The 22,601-nt window shown below is 42.9% G+C and overlaps 1 protein-coding gene across 2 annotated transcripts in view; it reads right to left on the reverse strand.

Annotated features, from left to right (window-relative positions):
• IMMP2L (inner mitochondrial membrane peptidase subunit 2) overlaps positions 1-22,601 on the reverse strand; it is a 1,735,376-nt gene that overhangs the window by 675,506 nt on the left and 1,037,269 nt on the right. For both annotated transcript variants that reach the window (XM_075342497.1, XM_075342498.1), the window contains exon 4: positions 21,734-21,799. In XM_075342497.1, the coding sequence (XP_075198612.1) occupies positions 21,734-21,799 (66 nt within the window). The remainder of the gene's footprint in view (positions 1-21,733; positions 21,800-22,601) is intronic.

Raw genomic sequence — 22,601 nt, forward strand, 5'->3', positions numbered from 1 at the left:
GCACAAGTCTTGCCGTCCCCACGACTTGTGTGTCAATCCTCTGTCTGTCCAAGTTCCGCCACAGCTTCTGCATCCTCCACCTCATCTGGGTCCTCCACCTCCGCCCCAAGCCTGCCTGGTCAGGCCACCAGCGTTTTCACTGCACAGAAGGAATCACGCACGCCTCATTACTATGCTGGCAGCCGAGCGCAACGGCATCAGGCGGTCTTTAGCTTGACATGTCTTGGTAATAAGAGTCACACAGCTGAGGAGTTGTGGTCAGCTCTGCGGTCCGAGTTTAATAAATGGTTGTCTCCACTCAACCTGCAGCCTGGTAAGGCCGTGTGCGACAATGCTGCAAACCTGGGTGCGGCCCTTCGCCTGGGCAAGGTGACACACGTACCTTGTATGGCTCACGTGTTGAACCTTGTCGTGCAGCAATTTTTAACACACTATCCCGGCCTAGATGGCCTTCTGAACAGGGCACGAAAACTGTCTGCTCACTTCCGGCGTTCAAGCGCCGCAGCTGAGCGACTTGCATCGCTACAGAAGTCTTTCGGCCTGCCGGTTCATCGCCTGAAATGCGATGTGGTGACACGCTGGAATTCAACTCTCCACATGTTACAGCGACTGTGGCAGCACCGCAGAGCCCTGGTGCAATACGTCATGACGTATAGCCTGGGCCAACGAGATGCAGAGGTGGGGCAGATCACCCTGATGGAGTGGTCTCAGATCAAGGACCTATGCACCCTTCTGCACAGTTTCGACATGGCGACGAATATGTTTAGCTCTGACAATGCCATTATCAGCATGACGATTCCAGTCATTTACATGCTGGAGCACACGCTAAACACTATTCGGAGTCAGGGGGTGGGACAACATGAAGGGGAGGAACTACAGGAGGATTCATATGTGCAAGGGACAACAACATCACCAAGGTCCAGACGTTCATCATCACCAACGCAGCAGGCATGGGACCATGGGGAACAGGGATCGACAAGGGCGCATAGTAGCAGGCGAAATGTTGAGCAAGGTGCAGGAGAACATGAAGAAATGGAGGACGAACTGTCCATGGACATGGAAGACTCAGCGGATGAGGGAGACCTTGGTCAAATTTCAGTTGAAAGAGGTTGGGGGGAGATGTCAGAGGAAGAAAGAACGGGTAGCACCTCTATGCCACAAACACAGCGTGGACTTGGTCCGCATGGCTGCGCAAGACACATGAGTGCCTTTTTGTTGCACTACCTCCAACATGACAGTCGTATTGTCAAAATTAGAAGTGATGATGACTACTGGATTGCCACACTATTAGATCCCCGGTACAAGTCCAAATTTTGTGACATAATTCCAGCCATAGAAAGGGACGCACGTATGCAGGAGTATCAGCAGAAGCTGTTACTCGATCTTAGCTCGGCTTTTCCACCAAACAACCGTGCAGGTGCAGGGAGGGAATCTCCCAGTTGTAACTTGACAAACATGGGACGGTCTCGTCATCTTCACCAGTCTACCCGTACCAGTAGGACCGTATCTGGTGCCGGTAACAGCAATTTTATGGAATCTTTTCATAATTTTTTTAGACCCTCTTTTGCAAGGCCACCAGAGACAACAAGTCTGACACATACTCAACGGCTGGAGAGGATGATACAGGAGTATCTCCAAATGAACATCGATGCCATGACTGTGCAACTGGAGCCTTGCTCCTTTTGGGCTTCAAACATAGAAAAATGGCCAGAGCTCTCCAGTTACGCCTTGGAGATTTTGTCGTGTCCAGCTGCCAGCGTTGTCTCTGAACGTGTATTCAGTGCTGCTGGGTGTGTGCTGACAGATAAGCGCACGCGTCTGTCCAGTGACAATGTGGACAGACTGACGTTCATCAAAATGAACAAGTCATGGATCCAGAAGGAATTTACTACCCCTGTGTCATCCTGGGGAGAGTAAATGCTTGTGGATTTGGAATGTGCTTGATGCAAATCAAAACATCCTGTTTGCAACTAGGGCCCAAGTGCTGCCACTGATGGGGTGGGTGTCTGTGTGGCCCAATTTTTGGAAAAAAGGGAGACTCCGCTTGGAGTAACCCTTGCTTACATTGTTTTTAAAAGAAGCCAAGATGAACAAGTCATGGGTCAGCAAAGACTTTGCTACCTACCCCGGTGTCATCCTGGGGACGGTTAATTATGGGGTATTTTTGAATGTGATTGATGCAAATGTAGCTGTGAAGTGTACAACTAGGGCCCAAGTGCTGCCACTGATGGGGTGGGTGTCTGTGTGGCCCAAATTTTGGAAAAAAAGGGAGACTCCGCTTGGAGTAACCCTTGCTTGATGTGTTTTTAAAAGAAGCCAAGATGAACAGAGCTGGGATCAGCAAAGACTTTGCTACCTACCCCGGTGTCATCCTGGGGACGGATAAGAATGGCGTATTTTTGAATGTGCTTGATGCAAATCAAAACATCCTGTTTGCAACTAGGGCCCAAGTGCTGCCACTGATGGGGTGGGTGTCTGTGTGGCCCAATTTTTGGAAAAAAAGGGAGACTCCGCTTGGAGTAACCCTTGCTTGATGTGTTTTTAAAAGAAGCCAAGATGAACAGAGCTGGGATCAGCAAAGACTTTGCTACCTACCCCGGTGTCATCCTGGGGACGGATAAGAATGGCGTATTTTTGAATGTGCTTGATGCAAATCAAAACATCCTGTTTGCAACTAGGGCCCAAGTGCTGCCACTGATGGGGTGGGTGTCTGTGTGGCCCAATTTTTGGAAAAAAAAGAGACTCCGCTTGGAGTAACCCTTGCTTGATGTGTTTTTAAAAGAAGCCAAGATGAACAGAGCTGGGATCAGGAAATACTTTGCTACCTACCCCGGTGTCATCCTGGGGACGGATAAGAATGGCGTATTTTTGAATGTGCTTGATGCAAATCAAAACATCCTGTTTGCAACTAGGGCCCAAGTGCTGCCACTGATGGGGTGGGTGTCTGTGTGGCCCAATTTTTGGAAAAAAAGGGAGACTCCGCTTGGAGTAACCCTTGCTTGATGTGTTTTTAAAAGAAGCCAAGATGAACAGAGCTGGGATCAGCAAAGACTTTGCTACCTACCCCGGTGTCATCCTGGGGACGGATAAGAATGGCGTATTTTTGAATGTGCTTGATGCAAATCAAAACATCCTGTTTGCAACTAGGGCCCAAGTGCTGCCACTGATGGGGTGGGTGTCTGTGTGGCCCAATTTTTGGAAAAAAGGGAGACTCCGCTTGGAGTAACCCTTGCTTGATGTGTTTTTAAAAGAAGCCAAGATGAACAGAGCTGGGATCAGGAAATACTTTGCTACCTACCCCGGTGTCATCCTGGGGACGGATAAGAATGGCGTATTTTTGAATGTGCTTGATGCAAATCAAAACATCCTGTTTGCAACTAGGGCCCAAGTGCTGCCACTGATGGGGTGGGTGTCTGTGTGGCCCAATTTTTGGAAAAAAAGGGAGACTCCGCTTGGAGTAACCCTTGCTTGATGTGTTTTTAAAAGAAGCCAAGATGAACAGAGCTGGGATCAGGAAAGACTTTGCTACCTACCCCGGTGTCATCCTGGGGACGGATAAGAATGGCGTATTTTTGAATGTGCTTGATGCAAATCAAAACATCCTGTTTGCAACTAGGGCCCAAGTGCTGCCACTGATGGGGTGGGTGTCTGTGTGGCCCAATTTTTGGAAAAAAAGGGAGACTCCGCTTGGAGTAACCCTTGCTTGATGTGTTTTTAAAAGAAGCCAAGATGAACAGAGCTGGGATCAGGAAAGACTTTGCTACCTACCCCGGTGTCATCCTGGGGACGGATAAGAATGGCGTATTTTTGAATGTGCTTGATGCAAATCAAAACATCCTGTTTGCAACTAGGGCCCAAGTGCTGCCACTGATGGGGTGGGTGTCTGTGTGGCCCAATTTTTGGAAAAAAAGGGAGACTCCGCTTGGAGTAACCCTTGCTTGATGTGTTTTTAAAAGAAGCCAAGATGAACAGAGCTGGGATCAGGAAAGACTTTGCTACCTACCCCGGTGTCATCCTGGGGACGGATAAGAATGGCGTATTTTTGAATGTGCTTGATGCAAATCAAAACATCCTGTTTGCAACTAGGGCCCAAGTGCTGCCACTGATGGGGTGGGTGTCTGTGTGGCCCAATTTTTGGAAAAAAGGGAGACTCCGCTTGGAGTAACCCTTGCTTACATTGTTTTTAAAAGAAGCCAAGATGAACAAGTCATGGGTCAGCAAAGACTTTGCTACCTACCCCGGTGTCATCCTGGGGATGGATAAGAATGGCGTATTTTTGAATGTGATTGATGCAAATGTAGCTGTGAAGTGTACAACTAGGGCCCAAGTGCTGCCACTGATGGGGTGGGTGTCTGTGTGGCCCAATTTTTGGAAAAAAAGGGAGACTCCGCTTGGAGTAACCCTTGCTTGATGTGTTTTTAAAAGAAGCCAAGATGAACAGAGCTGGGATCAGCAAAGACTTTGCTACCTACCCCGGTGTCATCCTGGGGACGGATAAGAATGGCGTATTTTTGAATGTGCTTGATGCAAATCAAAACATCCTGTTTGCAACTAGGGCCCAAGTGCTGCCACTGATGGGGTGGGTGTCTGTGTGGCCCAATTTTTGGAAAAAAAGGGAGACTCCGCTTGGAGTAACCCTTGCTTGATGTGTTTTTAAAAGAAGCCAAGATGAACAGAGCTGGGATCAGGAAAGACTTTGCTACCTACCCCGGTGTCATCCTGGGGACGGATAAGAATGGCGTATTTTTGAATGTGCTTGATGCAAATCAAAACATCCTGTTTGCAACTAGGGCCCAAGTGCTGCCACTGATGGGGTGGGTGTCTGTGTGGCCCAATTTTTGGAAAAAAAGGGAGACTCCGCTTGGAGTAACACTTGCTTGATGTGTTTTTAAAAGAAGCCAAGATGAACAGAGCTGGGATCAGGAAAGACTTTGCTACCTACCCCGGTGTCATCCTGGGGACGGATAAGAATGGCGTATTTTTGAATGTGCTTGATGCAAATCAAAACATCCTGTTTGCAACTAGGGCCCAAGTGCTGCCACTGATGGGGTGGGTGTCTGTGTGGCCCAATTTTTGGAAAAAAGGGAGACTCCGCTTGGAGTAACCCTTGCTTACATTGTTTTTAAAAGAAGCCAAGATGAACAAGTCATGGGTCAGCAAAGACTTTGCTACCTACCCCGGTGTCATCCTGGGGATGGATAAGAATGGCGTATTTTTGAATGTGATTGATGCAAATGTAGCTGTGAAGTGTACAACTAGGGCCCAAGTGCTGCCACTGATGGGGTGGGTGTCTGTGTGGCCCAATTTTTGGAAAAAAAAGGGAGACTCCGCTTGGAGTAACCCTTGCTTGATGTGTTTTTAAAAGAAGCCAAGATGAACAGAGCTGGGATCAGGAAAGACTTTGCTACCTACCCCGGTGTCATCCTGGGGACGGATAAGAATGGCGTATTTTTGAATGTGCTTGATGCAAATCAAAACATCCTGTTTGCAACTAGGGCCCAAGTGCTGCCACTGATGGGGTGGGTGTCTGTTTGGCCCAATTTTTGGAAAAAAGGGAGACTCCGCTTGGAGTAACCCTTGCTTACATTGTTTTTAAAAGAAGCCAAGATGAACAAGTCATGGGTCAGCAAAGACTTTGCTACCTACCCCGGTGTCATCCTGGGGATGGATAAGAATGGCGTATTTTTGAATGTGATTGATGCAAATGTAGCTGTGAAGTGTACAACTAGGGCCCAAGTGCTGCCACTGATGGGGTGGGTGTCTGTGTGGCCCAATTTTTGGAAAAAAAAAGGAGACTCCGCTTGGAGTAACCCTTGCTTGATGTGTTTTTAAAAGAAGCCAAGATGAACAGAGCTGGGATCAGCAAAGACTTTGCTACCTACCCCGGTGTCATCCTGGGGACGGATAAGAATGGCGTATTTTTGAATGTGCTTGATGCAAATCAAAACATCCTGTTTGCAACTAGGGCCCAAGTGCTGCCACTGATGGGGTGGGTGTCTGTGTGGCCCAATTTTTGGAAAAAAAGGGAGACTCCGCTTGGAGTAACCCTTGCTTGATGTGTTTTTAAAAGAAGCCAAGATGAACAGAGCTGGGATCAGCAAAGACTTTGCTACCTACCCCGGTGTCATCCTGGGGACGGATAAGAATGGCGTATTTTTGAATGTGCTTGATGCAAATCAAAACATCCTGTTTGCAACTAGGGCCCAAGTGCTGCCACTGATGGGGTGGGTGTCTGTGTGGCCCAATTTTTGGAAAAAAGGGAGACTCCGCTTGGAGTAACCCTTGCTTGATGTGTTTTTAAAAGAAGCCAAGATGAACAGAGCTGGGATCAGGAAATACTTTGCTACCTACCCCGGTGTCATCCTGGGGACGGATAAGAATGGCGTATTTTTGAATGTGCTTGATGCAAATCAAAACATCCTGTTTGCAACTAGGGCCCAAGTGCTGCCACTGATGGGGTGGGTGTCTGTGTGGCCCAATTTTTGGAAAAAAAGGGAGACTCCGCTTGGAGTAACCCTTGCTTGATGTGTTTTTAAAAGAAGCCAAGATGAACAGAGCTGGGATCAGCAAAGACTTTGCTACCTACCCCGGTGTCATCCTGGGGACGGATAAGAATGGCGTATTTTTGAATGTGCTTGATGCAAATCAAAACATCCTGTTTGCAACTAGGGCCCAAGTGCTGCCACTGATGGGGTGGGTGTCTGTGTGGCCCAATATTTGGAAAAAAAGGGAGACTCCGCTTGGAGTAACCCTTGCTTGATGTGTTTTTAAAAGAAGCCAAGATGAACAGAGCTGGGATCAGGAAATACTTTGCTACCTACCCCGGTGTCATCCTGGGGACGGATAAGAATGGCGTATTTTTGAATGTGCTTGATGCAAATCAAAACATCCTGTTTGCAACTAGGGCCCAAGTGCTGCCACTGATGGGGTGGGTGTCTGTGTGGCCCAATTTTTGGAAAAAAAGGGAGACTCCGCTTGGAGTAACCCTTGCTTGATGTGTTTTTAAAAGAAGCCAAGATGAACAGAGCTGGGATCAGGAAAGACTTTGCTACCTACCCCGGTGTCATCCTGGGGACGGATAAGAATGGCGTATTTTTGAATGTGCTTGATGCAAATCAAAACATCCTGTTTGCAACTAGGGCCCAAGTGCTGCCACTGATGGGGTGGGTGTCTGTGTGGCCCAATTTTTGGAAAAAAAGGGAGACTCCGCTTGGAGTAACCCTTGCTTGATGTGTTTTTAAAAGAAGCCAAGATGAACAGAGCTGGGATCAGGAAAGACTTTGCTACCTACCCCGGTGTCATCCTGGGGACGGATAAGAATGGCGTATTTTTGAATGTGCTTGATGCAAATCAAAACATCCTGTTTGCAACTAGGGCCCAAGTGCTGCCACTGATGGGGTGGGTGTCTGTGTGGCCCAATTTTTGGAAAAAAAGGGAGACTCCGCTTGGAGTAACCCTTGCTTGATGTGTTTTTAAAAGAAGCCAAGATGAACAGAGCTGGGATCAGGAAAGACTTTGCTACCTACCCCGGTGTCATCCTGGGGACGGATAAGAATGGCGTATTTTTGAATGTGCTTGATGCAAATCAAAACATCCTGTTTGCAACTAGGGCCCAAGTGCTGCCACTGATGGGGTGGGTGTCTGTGTGGCCCAATTTTTGGAAAAAAGGGAGACTCCGCTTGGAGTAACCCTTGCTTACATTGTTTTTAAAAGAAGCCAAGATGAACAAGTCATGGGTCAGCAAAGACTTTGCTACCTACCCCGGTGTCATCCTGGGGATGGATAAGAATGGCGTATTTTTGAATGTGCTTGATGCAAATGTAGCTGTGAAGTGTACAACTGGGGCACAACTGCTGCCACTGAAGGGGTGGGTGTGTGTGTGGCCCAATTTTTGGAAAAAATGGAGACTCCGCTTGGAGTCACCTTGCGGTGTTTTACATGATTTTAGAAGGGCGTGCCATGCCTATATCTGTGTGTCCTCCTCTTTTTCCTTGTCCAGCTGTTTTGTTTTCGCATGAGTATATGTCCTTGTCACTTTCCAATGTGTTTGAGTTGTGTTGTGAGTTGTTTGTCACCTTTAGGACACCTTTGAGGGTGTTTTCTAGGTGTTTTTCTGTGTTTGTGATTGCCTGCCATTGTTTCCTATGCAGTTCGAGTTCGGTTCGTCGAACGTTCGACGAACCGAACTCGAACGGGAGGTCCGTTCGGCGAACCAACCTCGAGCCGAACCGCGACCGGTTCGCTCATCTCTACTTCTTATATATCGGTGACCAGAATTGTACACAGTATTCCAAGTGCGGTCGAACTAGTGACTTGTACAGAGGTACAACTATACTTTTTTCATGACACTTATACCTCTTTTAATACATCCCATTATTTTATTAGCCCTGGTAGCAGTTGCCTGACACTGTCCACTAAAGTTAAGTTTACCATCCACCCATACACCCAAGTCTTTTTTACCCAGTGTTCTACAATTAAGTACATAATTATAAATTTTATTTCCTCTACCCAAGTGCATGACCTTACATTTATCTACATTAAATTTCAATTGCCACTTCTCAGCCCAATCCTCCAATTTACATAAATCTCCCTGTAATATAAAATTATCCTCCTCTGTATTGATTACCCTGCAGAGTTTAGTATCATCTGCAAATATTGAAATTCTACTCCACATGCCCCCAACAAGGTCATTAATAAATATGTTGAAAAGAAGCGGGCCCAATACTGACCCCTGTGGTACCCCACTATGAACTGACACCCAGTCCGAGTACGTACCATTAATAACCACCCTTTGTTTCCTATCACTGGAAACAGTGATACCTGGATATAACACTGGATACCTTTTGATTAATTTGATGGATGGGTGTAGCTACTCCCTTCTTATCGATATTGGTGTAGCTAGCCAAAACAGTGCTGAAAATGCAAAAAGTCGCAATTTTTTTGCAAAACTTCTGACTTCTTAAAAAATATTGTGAATTATTAAGGTAATTTATGTCAGAATTAAGGCATAAACACCTCCATGAATCAGCCCCAAAGTGTCAAGTTCATGATAGTGCAACATGATATCTTACTCGAAATAGGAAAAAAACACATATCTATGTTTAAACAAGAAGTGATTTATTGTCCAAGAAAAATTGTAAAAGCTGTAATATAGTAAAAATGTAGTATCCATGAACTAAATATTAGTTTACCATAACTTATATAGAGAAAGGTAGGGACAGTTCAGTGCTAAACTGTAATCCTCACTAGTGCAAACCTTTTCAAGGAAAAGTGGAGCAGATTAATGGAGGAACCATTCATTAATCAGACTGATCTACAATTCCAGACACTTCACACTCATATAGATGTCATAATAACAGTTACTATAGTCAAGAGGCCAACATGCCCAGCAATAACTGATGTTCCTTCCTTTTGCTGATTGGAGAGGGTTTTACTGTAAAATCCCTGAAAAGCCCTTTAAAGTATAATTCCAGTTATCTCCTACTTGTATATTCATTCCTCAGCAGGCACTTTTATGAATGTTATATATCTTATTTCAATAGAGTTTTACCATTATGATTTGATGGTGTATCTTTTAGAAGTCCAGAGCAGTGAACCCTCCTCTGATAGAATGATACATTGCTAGCCAAAGTACTAAGTAATTCCCATATACATTGTTAAAAAGTATTTTATTTAAGAATGTAATCATTATTCTTTACAATATATCCACTGAAAAGACACCTTAACTTTCAGCAAGTTAAGACCCGTGAAAATATCTTTATCAAGGTCATAAGATAATGAAGTTATTTTTTTTTTTTGTTGGAATTTTTTCCTCTGTTTTTTATTTTTTTTTTTTTTTTTATAAAATCAATCTGTGGGTAAAGATCTCCAGTAACTGCGTAACTGTGTCAACTCAAATTATCTGAGATGGATTTTTGATGACTGCAATGGTCACATCGGGATCTTACACCACTAAACAAAGATAGCAATTCAGACTCTAATCAAGGTCCCAGTAGTGCAATGTCAAAGCTTTATCCGGTACGTGCAAATCATACCCTAGTACAAATTACAAGCTACAATCCGTGATGTTACATTATGTGAAACATAGATAAGTGCACTTGTTTTGTGATTCGATTCTATAATGTTCAGCTACCATATGACAATCACTACAACATACAATTTTGCAGGAAATAAAGTTATGTATTGATGTTATTTGTTTGTTAAAATGCAAAATAAATAGTGTTTGTCATAGTGTAATAAAATTAGAATAGCCTTAAATTACATTGACTAAAACAGATTTTCTGATGCTAACCTACAGCTGTTGCAATATCCTTTACACGGTATATTCACTACAGTAAAGAAGTGAATTCCATCTTCAAAGCATATTTGATTTTCCCTTTAATGCATCAGTGTAATTTATATGTAAATATGTGATATATACATGATAATTTACTAGGTGGTCTAACCTAGGCAATGAGGTGAACTCATTCAGTTCAATGAGACCTGCATCTACTGGCAGAAAACCATGTTTTGTTTGCCAAGAGATGCAGAGATTTGGTGCTGAAATTTATATACCACAATCCTGCACCAAATTTGCACCTTCTGGAGAAAAAACGCATCTAAACGCGATGGGGTTTATTATATAGAGGCGAAGTGTGGACCACTGGAATATCAGCCTATGGAATGTTATCGGTCGAACTATGACTTCGGACCCTCCAACCATTATGGACACTGTGACCCCAGCGCCAACGCTATGCGGACATGTATATATTAATTTTTTTTTTTTTTCCTTGCAGCAAGCTGAATGAAGGTGGGACACAGTACCTATGACATAGAGGCGAAGCATGCATGATTGCAATATATATCTATAACACATTAAACGTTGAACTATGATCATGGACTTTCTAAATCCTAATGGACACCGGGATTCTACCACCGGTGGTGCTTGTATACGCTTTAATCTCTATGGCAGGCCTAACTGAGTTGCAATAGGTAGTTGCCTCAGATGGTTCTAAATATAACAAACCATATGTTATGCACTATAACTTCAATATGTTATATATAATTCTCTTGGCATATTTTCTTCTTCCATCTAAATTGATAGTTAATAGATAATTAATTAAAAAATATAAATACAATTTATATAACAAAAAAAAAAAAAAGGCTTAAGAAATAAAAAAGCAATACTAATATACTATCTATTGCATCTCAGTTTTCCTTGCCTTGACTGTGGAGAACACTGTAACAGCAATATATGTGTTTTACCATACCTATGTATAGTTATCCTCAAAACAAAGGAGAGGAACAAGTGGAGTATGGAATTGCATGGATAGTCTGTGCCTATACCTGCCTCCATGTTTGTTTCCCCCTCTGACAGCTATGAATGCTATGATCTCACATTGCCTGACAGCATCTTTGCTCTCTTTTTCCCTGTGCTTGCAGCGCTGACAGTCAGCGATATTATGACTCTAAACTGCGCACGTGCACCCCACGTTCTCCTTCCCTCCTTCACTTACCTGATCTCCATAACAACATACTGACGCTGGGATTATGACGTTTGGGTTAGCACTTGCGCATGACTGTGGGACTTTTTTTTTTTTTTTCTCTTACCGGAACTTGATATTGTTCCAGAGATACCTGCTCAGCTCCTACCATGGGCTGTGGGGCGTATCCCAGGGTCTCTACAGCTTGCAGCTGATACATGTAGACAGGTTACTACTGGTCTGTATGTTTGGTTGGGGCCACTTTGTATTTTCAGCCTCCTTCTATGCTTGAGATCCTTTACCTTAGGCCTGCGCCACACATCCGTGCCTCCGGCACGTGTTTGTCATTTTTTACACGTACCGGCGGCACAGAGACACTTTAACCAATGCTACCCTATTGTAGCAGGCACACACACGTAAAACCACACGGAACGTGTGTTCGTGTGCGTTTGTACGTGTGTGCGTTTTTGAAAGCGCTGACATGTCCGTTTTTTCACCGGCAGCACGGGTGTCACACGGCCCGCACCCGCACCACACGGGTGTAGTGTGGATGCGGTCCCGTGTGACACGCGCCGGAGAAAACACACATGTCATTGAAAAAAAAACAAAACATTAACTCACCTTCTCCAGCCCTCCTGTCTCTGCTGCTGCTGCCTCTTGCTGCCGACCGCCGCTCATTATTCTCATTGAATATTCACTTCACTGCCTGGCAGCAGCAGCAGCGGGGAGACGGGAGGGCTGGAGACCGAGGATCAGCACCACGGACAGCAGCGCGGACATCAGGAAGGACCAGGTGAGTATAATAATTACCGATTCTACGTGTGCTATCGCGGATAGCACACGTAGAACACACGCGTCACGCACGTACCAGAGACACGTACTTACCTGCACGCAACACGCAGGGAAAATACGTGTCTCTCGGCACGTGCGTGAATTTCACGTGAGTGTGGCAGAGGCCTTAGGAGGTTATGGGTTGTGGCTGGCTCCAACAGATATGCTGATTGCTCTTACTCTATTTATAATGGATTGTATGGAATGTTGTAAACTATGATGATTTTGCATGCTTATTGACCACAGCGAACATTCCATTTATAATACTGCTGTAATTTATGGAGAGACCCTGGTGTGGGTATATGTTTTTAAGTATGTTTTAATTGTTTATGCAATTCAATAAAATTCTATTTATTTATATGATAGTTGGGTGTGCTTCCCGGTTATGCAGTACTTTTTCTCTTCCCCTTCAGATGTTGTTAATACTGCTTGTGACAGCACCCCATTAATACTATAAGTTTATATAATATTGCTGTGCACCCAAACTCCTTAGTACTAAGTTGTACTTTTGAATGACACCATTCATTTTGCCCTATATTGTATTGGAAAACAGAAAAAAAAAATCCAAGTGAGGATAAATTAAAAAAAAAGTGCAATTGCACGATTGTTATTATTATTATTATTTACCATGTTTACTATTTTGAAAAGCTGACCTGGCATTATGATTCCTTAGGTCAGTATGCATTTGTAGATATCAAGCATGTATAGGTTTACTTTTATCTTAGTGGTGAAAAAAAATTGTGTACCGATCAGTTTAATTAATTTTATATTTTGAGAGATTGGCAATGCCAAATATGTGTTGTTTTTTTTTTTTATTATTATTATTATTATTATTATTTTTACTTTATTTTCATTGGGGCAAAAGGGGAGTGACTTGAACTTTTAGGAGGGTTTCATATTTTTTAAAACTTATTTTTTAATGATTTTACTAGTACCCCTAGGGGATTTTATGATTGCACACTGTGCATCGCTTCTCCTGAAGCATCGCTGGGATCAGGAGAAATTCTCTGTTCCTGTGAGTGATGGGGCTTTGCCGGCATTCACAGGAAACACGTCAGGGCAATGACAGTGGTCATCATCTGACCCCATGCTGCAATGCTAACCCATTGGCGCCTCATGATCATGTCACAGGGGCTGCTGATAGTGGCGGGGAACAGCACAATCCCTGCCTTTAGATTGCGCTGTAAGAGTTTGACAGCGCAATATAAGGGGTTAACAGGTGAGAGTGGATTGGAGATCCAGCCGTGCCTATTAGCTGCACATGTCTGCTTATTGGATCAGCAAACATGTGCGGGGAATAATGCGTGCTCACATGTGAGCCTGCATTAAAGGGAAAAACATGACCAAGGACGTTCAAGTATGTCCTTGGTTGTGAAGAGGTTAACAGCTGTTATAGTGTCTGCCATTTCTACCGCTTGTGGTAGGGCATTCTACAGTCTAACTGCTCTAACTTTAAAGAACCCTTTCCCATTAAGCAGGAATTACCATAATGAATGCCCCCTGGTCCTTAGTATTGTCTTTAGAAGGAATAAATCATGTGTCATTCTTTTCTATTGACCACATATATATGAGATCTCCTCTAAGATGTGTTTTTTCTAAGCTAAGCAAGCAAAACTTTTCCAACCTCTCATCATATGGGAGGCCTTCCATTCCTTGTAATAATTTAGTTGCTTGTCTTTGAACTGACTCTAACTTCTGAATGTCCTTTTTCGATTGTGCAGCCCAAAACTGGATTCCATATTCTAGATGTGGCCTTACAAGTGATTTATAGAGGGGTAACAATACGTTGGGATCACGGGATCTAATTTTCTCTTTTTATACATCCTAAAATCTTGTTTGCTTTTGCAGCTGCTGCTTGACATTGAGTGCTGCTGCTCAGCTTATTTGTAATCATAATACCCAAGTCCTTCTCCTGTTCTGTACACCTGAGTATGCTTCATTTTATTGTATACGCAGCTATAGGGTTACACCGTCCTAGGTGCATTACTTTATATTTATCAATGTTAAATCTCATTTACCAAGTGTCTGCCTATCCAGACATGTTATCTAGATCTTTTTGTAATATTGTACTATCAAGGTCAGTTTTTAATATCCTACATAGTTTGGTGTCATCAGCAAAGACTGACACTTTACTATCAATCCCATCAACAAGGTCATTAATAAAGAGATTAAAAATAATCAGTCCTAGCACAGATCCCTGCAGCACCCCACTGCTGACTATAGCCCATTTAGAGTATGTACCATTTATGACTACTCTTTGTTTCCTATATTTTAGCCAATTGTAGATTCCCCTAGTCATTGCTTCTGGAGCTTCAGTATATGGCTATTATGTGGTACAGCATCAAATGCCTTTGCAAAGCCCAGATAAATCACATCAGTTAAATTTCCAAAATCCAGATTTGCATTTAGTTAGTCATAGAAACACATGTTGGTTAGCCAAGACTGATTTTTCATGAATCCATGCTAGTTGTTCTTTATTATATTATTTTCTGTAATACATTGTAATCTCTTTTAATGCCCTGAAAACCTTTGCATACCACCGATGTCAGACTTATCCTATCTCTCTGTCCCCCAATCTTTTGAATCCCTGTATTATCACAGACTACTTCATTCATCTTCTTTATTGCTATAGATCTACAATATATTTTGTTTTGGAATAATTGTCTAACGTTTAGAGATTTCTTTTCTTAATGATGCGATATTAATGCTTTTTTGGGGATTTTTTGCCAGGAGATGCATACTTGGTACAGGAAGTTAGTATATAAATTTCAGCACAAAACCTGCATCTCTTGGCAAAAAAACGCACAAAAACGGTTTTGACGTTTCAGTGAAATTTCCTGCCAGGAGATGCAAATTTGGTGCTGATATGCCTGCACCAAATTTGCATCTCATGGCAGAAAACCACACCAAAGCGGTGTCAAAACTGTTTTTGTGCATTTTTTTGCCAAGAGATGCAGCTTTGGTGCTAAAATGTATACACCCTATTCCTGCAGCAAATCTGCATCTCTTATCAAAAATTTACATCAATAAAGCATCAACACCGCATTGTATTTTGATGCGTTTTTTTTTTTTTTTTGCTAGAAGATGCAGATTTGGTTCAGGAATATGGTGTATAAATTTAATCATCAAATCTGTATCTGCAGTTTTCTGCCAGGAGATGCAGGTCTGATTGAACTCATTTCACCTGAGGTGAGTTCCTGCGGTCACACTTGGGGTACCATGGAAACCATCAGTTGTGACCGCTCATAAACTCAGTGATGTCACCGCTTACAGCTGTGGTTCAGTCAGTCTCTGCCTGCAGCTGCAGTCGGCACACATGTTTTGTGCTCGTGTGTTGTGACTGCAGGATGTAGCAGAGCCAGGATGATTGTGTGACCTCGTGTGGATTATGTCGGACCTGGGTGTTTACAGGATTAATAAAAAGGGGTTAAAGAGAGTGTTTTTTTGTATTTTATTTAAAATAAAAGATTGTTTTGCTGTTTGTGTTAATTTCTTTTCAGTTACAGATTAGTAATAGGGGGGGTCTTATAGACCCCTCCCATTAGTAATCTAGAGCTTAGAGGTATCTGTGAGCTGTCATTAACCCTTTATATTACCCTGATTGTCACAGCACCAGGTCTATCTGGATGACCCGGGTAAAGTGTGGGGATTGTTGCATTTAATGGATGCAACAATTTTGGGTGCCTGTGGGCTGTTATTTTTAGCCTGGGGGCCCAACAACCATGGGCCTCCCCAGGCTTAGAATACCAGCCCCCACCTATCGGCTTTATCTTGGCTAGGTATCAAAATTGAGGGGACAGTGTTTTAAATTATTTATTTAATTTAAAAAAGCCACATTGGGTCCTTGTAATTTGATACACAGCCAAGATAAACACATAGCTGCTTATCTGTATGACCTGCAGCCATCTGCTTTATCTCAGCTGGGTATCAATATATGGGAGATCCTATCCCAATTTTTTGTTATTTATTTTTACACTCCATTACGGGACCCAGATACAATGTGTGATTTCAAGCAATTACAGACGCTATCACACAGGTTGGGGTTGCGGTCTGACTGCAACCAATCAGAGAAGGTGGGACTGTCGGTGGGTGAGGGAGCAGTGAATACTATGTATGTATATGTATGACGGCTAATTATCGGACCTGGAAGCAATGGGACAGCCACACAAGAGACTTCGTAATTATAACACTCCTGCTTTATTCCTTACTTTCTTTCCTTTACAGCTCCCATAGCCTTTACTAACACCAGCCCCCCTAGCCCATTCTGACACATAAGTTTTGCCTCCCATTTAATTCAATGGTGTTTGGATTTGTTTGTCAAGCTGTTTGTTGAGCTGTTTGTCAAATACCAGGAAAATCGGCAATCATGAACTGAACCGAACCTTGTCAGGTTCACTCATCTCTACTCATCTCTAAAGGCCACGTCTCACTAAGCAACATCGCTAGCAACATCGATGCTGAGGCACGACTTGCTAGCAGAGTTGCTGTGTGTGACATCCAGCAACAACCTGGCCCCTGCTGTGAGGTCGCTGGTTGTTGCTGAATGTCCTGGACCATTTTTTAGTTGTTGCTCTCCGGCTGTGAAGCACACATCGCTGTGTGTGACAGCGAGAGAGCAACAACTGAATGTGCAGTGAGCAGGGAGCCGGCTTCTGCGGACGCTGGTAACCAATGTAAATATCGGGTAACCAAGAAGCCCTTTCCTTAGTTACCCGATATTTAGCTTCGTTACCCGCGTCCGCCGCTCTCACGCTGTTAGTGCCGGCTCCCTGATCCCTGCACACATAGCCAGACTACACATCGGGTGATTAACCCGATGTGTACTCTGGCTAGGAGTGCAGGGAGCCAGCGCTAAGCGGTGTGTGCTAGTAACCAAGGTAAATATCGGGTTGGTTACCCAATATTTACCTTAGTTACCAAGCGCAGCATCGCTTCCACGCGTCGCTGCTGACTGGGGGCTGGTCACTGGTTGCTGGTGAGATCTGCCTATGTGACAGCTCACCAGCAACCCATGTAGCGACGCTCCAGCGATCATTGCCAGGTCAGGTTGCTGGTGGGATCGCTGGAGCGTCGCTTAGTGTGACGGTACCTTAAGGTAAAGATCCTCTGAAGCATGGGAGAGTTCACAACCGTGCAACAGTGCCACAGTCTGAGCTTTCAGTAACACTGTACTACAGCCAAACTTTATAGACGAAAGCAGTTGAACTAAACCATTTTGTAGTGCTGAAAATGAACATGATGCTTAAATTTGCTGTTTGGCTCTAATTTTCAAGATGCAGAGGAGGTTGTAATTACTTATGACTCCTTTCATGCAGGCCTATAGAAAATTGGGACCTTATTATTTCATCATCATTTGCGCACTGTTACTAGCTAGTCTATTACATAATCTGTTTAGTCTATTCAGCCTTTAGACTGTGTGCGCACATACATGCTGAAATATCTGCAGCGATTTGTCAGCACATGTGTGCTTCAAATCGCTGCAGAAACACTGCATAATGGATGCAGTGTTTCAGCAGAATAAATGCCGATTTCATGCGCTATGGATGCTGCCTCTCCCATAGACAGAGTGGGAGCTGCATTTAAAGCGCACGAAAGAAGTGACATGCTGCATTTTTGAACGCACCGATTTGGATCAAAATTTCAGCATCCAAATCGCTGCGTTCAAAAAAGCATCATGCGCAAGGATTATGCAGAATCTTCATAGATTGTGCAGGGGATGCAGGACGCATGCATTTACGATGCAGTGCTAAACGCAGCGTAAATGCATGCAATACGCACATGGGCGCACATGCCCTTAGTATTGAATCATCTTAGGGTGACCAGTCAAAACTGCCAACTCCATTCCAATGACTAAAGGGGGCTTTACACGCAGCGATATCGCTAGCGATATTGCTGGTGAAAGCACCCGCCCCCGTCGTTTGTACGTCACGGGCAAATCGCTGCCCGTGGTGCACAAAATTGTTAGGAGCCATCACACGGACTTACCTGCCTAGCGACGTCGCTGTTGCCGGCGAACTGCCTCCTTTTTAAGGGGGTTGTTCATGCGGCGTCACAGCGACGTCACTAAGCGGCCGTCCAATAGAAGCGGAGGGGCGGAGATGAGCGGCCGTAACATCCCGCCCACCTCCTTCCTTCCTCATTGCCGGCGGCCGCAGGTAAGCTGTAGTTCGTCGTTCCCGGGGTGTCACATGGAGTGATGTGTGCTGCCTCAGGAACGACGAACAACCTACGTCCTCAACAATCAACGATTTTTTGATAATGAACGACGTGTCAACGATCAACGATAAGGTGAGTATTTTTGATCGTTAACAGCCGTTCGTTGGTGTCAAATGCAACGACGTTGCTAACGATGCCGGATGTGCGTCACGGAATCCGTGACCCCAGCGATATATCGTTAGATAAGTTATTGCGTGTAATGGGGCCTTTAGTCCTAATTACAATGGAAGCACCTACTTTTATAAATGCTGTTTATGGTATACAGTTTTAGGATTTCTTAGCTTAGTTTCTTAGCATATTGGTATGTTTCTGTATGGTTTTTTTCAGATATTCTTCATTCTTGCATCAACAAAGCAAATAGTTTTTGAAACATATTTGGAGAAGTCCCTTTTGCATCATAAAGACATAACTTGACTAGCATGATAAGGAAAGCCTACAACTAGTGTTGAGAGAGTAGTTAACTATTTGTACTCGCTATTCTGTTAGTGAGTACTGTTCGCTACTCGCATATTCATTATGAGTAGCTGTTGCAATGTAAGTCAATGGGAAATACTCGCTAACTAGCAAGTAACCCGAAAGCTGTACTATTCGCTACTCGCACAAAAAGTTTGGCTTTCGGGTTACTCGCTACTCTGTGAATATTTCCCATTGACTTATATTGCGCCCGCTACTCGTAACGAATATGCGAGTAGCGGACAGTACTCGATAACAGCATAGCAAGTACAAATAGTTAACTACTCACTCAACACTACCTACAACCTGTATGTTGGCTGCAGAATAGGAGATCAGGACAAAAGTTGGACTCCACATATATGCTGCAATAGATGTGCATCACATCTTACCCAGTGGTTGTATAGGAAGAGGCAAACTATACTTTTTGCAGTCCCAATGATCTGGAGAGAGCAAAATGATCCAACAACCAATTGTTAATTCTGCATGGTGCCCACATTTAGGAAAGGAGTTTCAAGGAAAAAGAAGTGGACCAGTTCCAAAAGAACCAGAAACATTTTCAGTCAAGTGAGGAAGAAGACAGCGCTTCATGTAATGAGGCATCTTCCTTTGAAGATTCAGACTTTCTGTCAGCAACCTCAACTGAACCATACCTTATAACAGAAAGTGAACTGAATGATCTTGTTAGGGTTTTGCATCTGCCTAAGAGTAAGACTGAGCCAGTAGGTTTCAGGCTTTAGCAGTGAAATCCCCCAGAAGGTGATGTTCAGAATTCTTTGTTCCGCAACTATAATAAAGATCTTGTCCAATACTTCCTCATGGAGGGCAAGCTTGTGGCATGCAACAACATGCAGTCTTTAATGGAAGCTGTGAAGATAAGTCATAATCCAGAAGAATGGAGGTTCTTCATCGATTCATCCAAAACAAGCCGTAAAGCCATCTTGCTGTATGATGCTATGCATTACCTTCAATTCCAGTTGGTTATGCAATCCACATGAAAATAAACTATGACAACATGAAACAACTGTTGAGATGCCTGAACTATGACCAAAATTTGTGGAGGAAAACTGAGTACCCGGAGGAAGCCCACACAAACATGGGGAGAACATACAAACTCCTTGCAGATGTTGTCCTTGGTGGGAATTGAACACAGGACCCCAGCGCTCCAAGGCTGCAGTGCTAACCACTGAGCCACCGTGCCGCCAATGAGTACAAGAGACAAGCAAAAAAGTGATACCACTGAATAAGAAACAAATTTTGTAGTGAAATTTCTATAACTTTTTATAATTCATAAAAGTGTTCTGCATCTTTATATATGCAAAAAATAGTACTGATTCACAGCACTGAAAATTGTATGCATTAATTGTATATATCAGCAAAAGGGAAACTCTGATATCATAGAAACAAGAGGCAACTAAAATAAATAATTGTCAGATGTGAATTCAGGAGGTCAAAATCATTAAGAAATGGCTCATTTCATAACTGAACCTGACAACTTTTGAAAATATCAAGAACAGTGTAATCAGGAACTCAAGCTCCCCCAGTAAGCTTAAAGGCAAGGGGATTGGGGTGCTGCTGCAGATAAGAAGATGCAACAACTATATTAAAGTCAAATAATTAAAAAAAGAATACAGTATTACAGACGTAACCAGAACTGAAAATGAACTTTCATCTTTGGAGAGGGGGTTCTCCATTTTGCTATAAGAATATTGATAAATGTATTACAAAGTTGGCCCATAATATTCAACTATAATGTATGTCATGTATATGGGAATTCAGCAACAAAAAGTAAATGTCTCTAAATCTCCTCTCAAATAAATGAGGGTTGAATGGAAAACACCCTCAATCAATAGAAAAAGCCCTAATAGACCAAAACTTCTCATACATGTTAAATAACTGCTCGTCAAATGCGCTCTGTCTTGATTCCCCATTATTCATGAAGATATACGTCAGCTAAACATTCCTCATGAGGAGAGAAATGAAAGTTGCTGGAGGACACATTTGCTGGTAGGTTTTCTAATGCGAGAATAAAAGGATCAGGAGTTTGAAGTTAAACTGCTCCATCCTTCTCTCCTTTGGCACCACCTATCGGGAGGCCACCATACACATTGGATAATTTGCTTTAAATTAATTTGTATAAATTCCATAAAGGTTTTGAAACAAATGGTTGGACATACAGTATATGGACCAAAATGGGTCTGGAAAAAAGATCTGCACAGGGAAAGATGTATACTATAAATGTCTACCAACATTTTTGCATTGCAGTTCTAGTAACTTGGAATAGGTTACAGCTTTGTAAACCACCACAAGTATTTCCTACAGATTTTTAGTTTCTTTCCATGTCTTTAAAATGTACAGCATATTTGAAAGATATTCAGATTCCTTTAAACATGACCTTGGCTGCAACATTAAAAATATAGGCTGTAGCTGAAGTGGGGCATAGGAAATTGTGAAAAATATAATTCTGTGCATAATATGTCAGCACTAGGATGCAAATATTAATAATGTATTTCTAGCTGTGCTTTTTGTGTGAATCATCTGCATTTTAAAGGAGACATGAACATAAAATCAGTATAAAGTATAGTAGAAGAGTGTATACTATGTATACAGTATGCATCATCAAATGGGAAGGTTCAGTTGTCTTTGATGATAACAAACCATACTGTATTCTTGTGTTCATTCGTCCTTTAAGAATCCTCTTCTTAATCCCCCCACAGTACGTGTTGCATGAAAGTATAACGAAAAGCAATATCTATCTTTGCCTTCAAACTTACTTTACAATGTCTCCTTCCAGACCAATCACTCGTTTAATAATCTTCTGTTCTGGGTTCTTTGGAGACCTGCGGAAGAAAGGGATATGATCATGTAATCAATGATTAATGAAGCATTGGGAAATAAATGAAGAAGTGCTCAATAGGGCAGACGATACAGAAATAGGTTTTTCACTCTTCTGTTGACATTGTATCAATCCAGTTTAGGCTCCTTTGACATGATGGCAGATTATAATGAAGACAAATGTTAGCCTTCCTAATCCAAATTATTACTTACAGGTGATGTGCCGCACCTGACTACATATTAGAATACAATTATGTAGAAGCACAAGAAGCACATTTTACACAATAAAACACATTTGGTATTCTGTACTGACATTGATGTATAAATTCTTGACATTTATCTGACCCTGCGTATGTAATAAATACGTCTGAGAAATATGCATCTCAAAAAAGAATACTGATTTGCTAGCAGCAAGGTAACAAGCAAATGTAAAGCTCATATCAGCTTCTGGACGACAGGATCATGATACTGCCATATATTAATTCATATATATCTAATATATAAAGCTGAATGTGTGTATGTATGTGTGTATGTCCGGGATTGGCATCTGCACCGTTGCAGCTACAGCCAAAAAATTTTGCACACTCACACTTCTGGACCCCGAGAGCGTCATAGGCTATGTTTCAAGGGGAAATTTTAACCCCGCTGTGAGGTAGCGCGGTCGGCTGCGCAGCAGAAGACACGGGATCCAGGCATTAAGGTTCACAGCACACGGTTTTAATCCAAACAAAAGTCCATAACACAATACATGTGCCTCTCCAGCAGAAAACTCAGGGAGTTGTGTTCACTCCCTCACACCCGGCACAC

Source organism: Anomaloglossus baeobatrachus, chromosome 4 (genome assembly GCF_048569485.1).
Source record: "Anomaloglossus baeobatrachus isolate aAnoBae1 chromosome 4, aAnoBae1.hap1, whole genome shotgun sequence".
NCBI lineage: Eukaryota > Metazoa > Chordata > Amphibia > Anura > Aromobatidae > Anomaloglossus > Anomaloglossus baeobatrachus.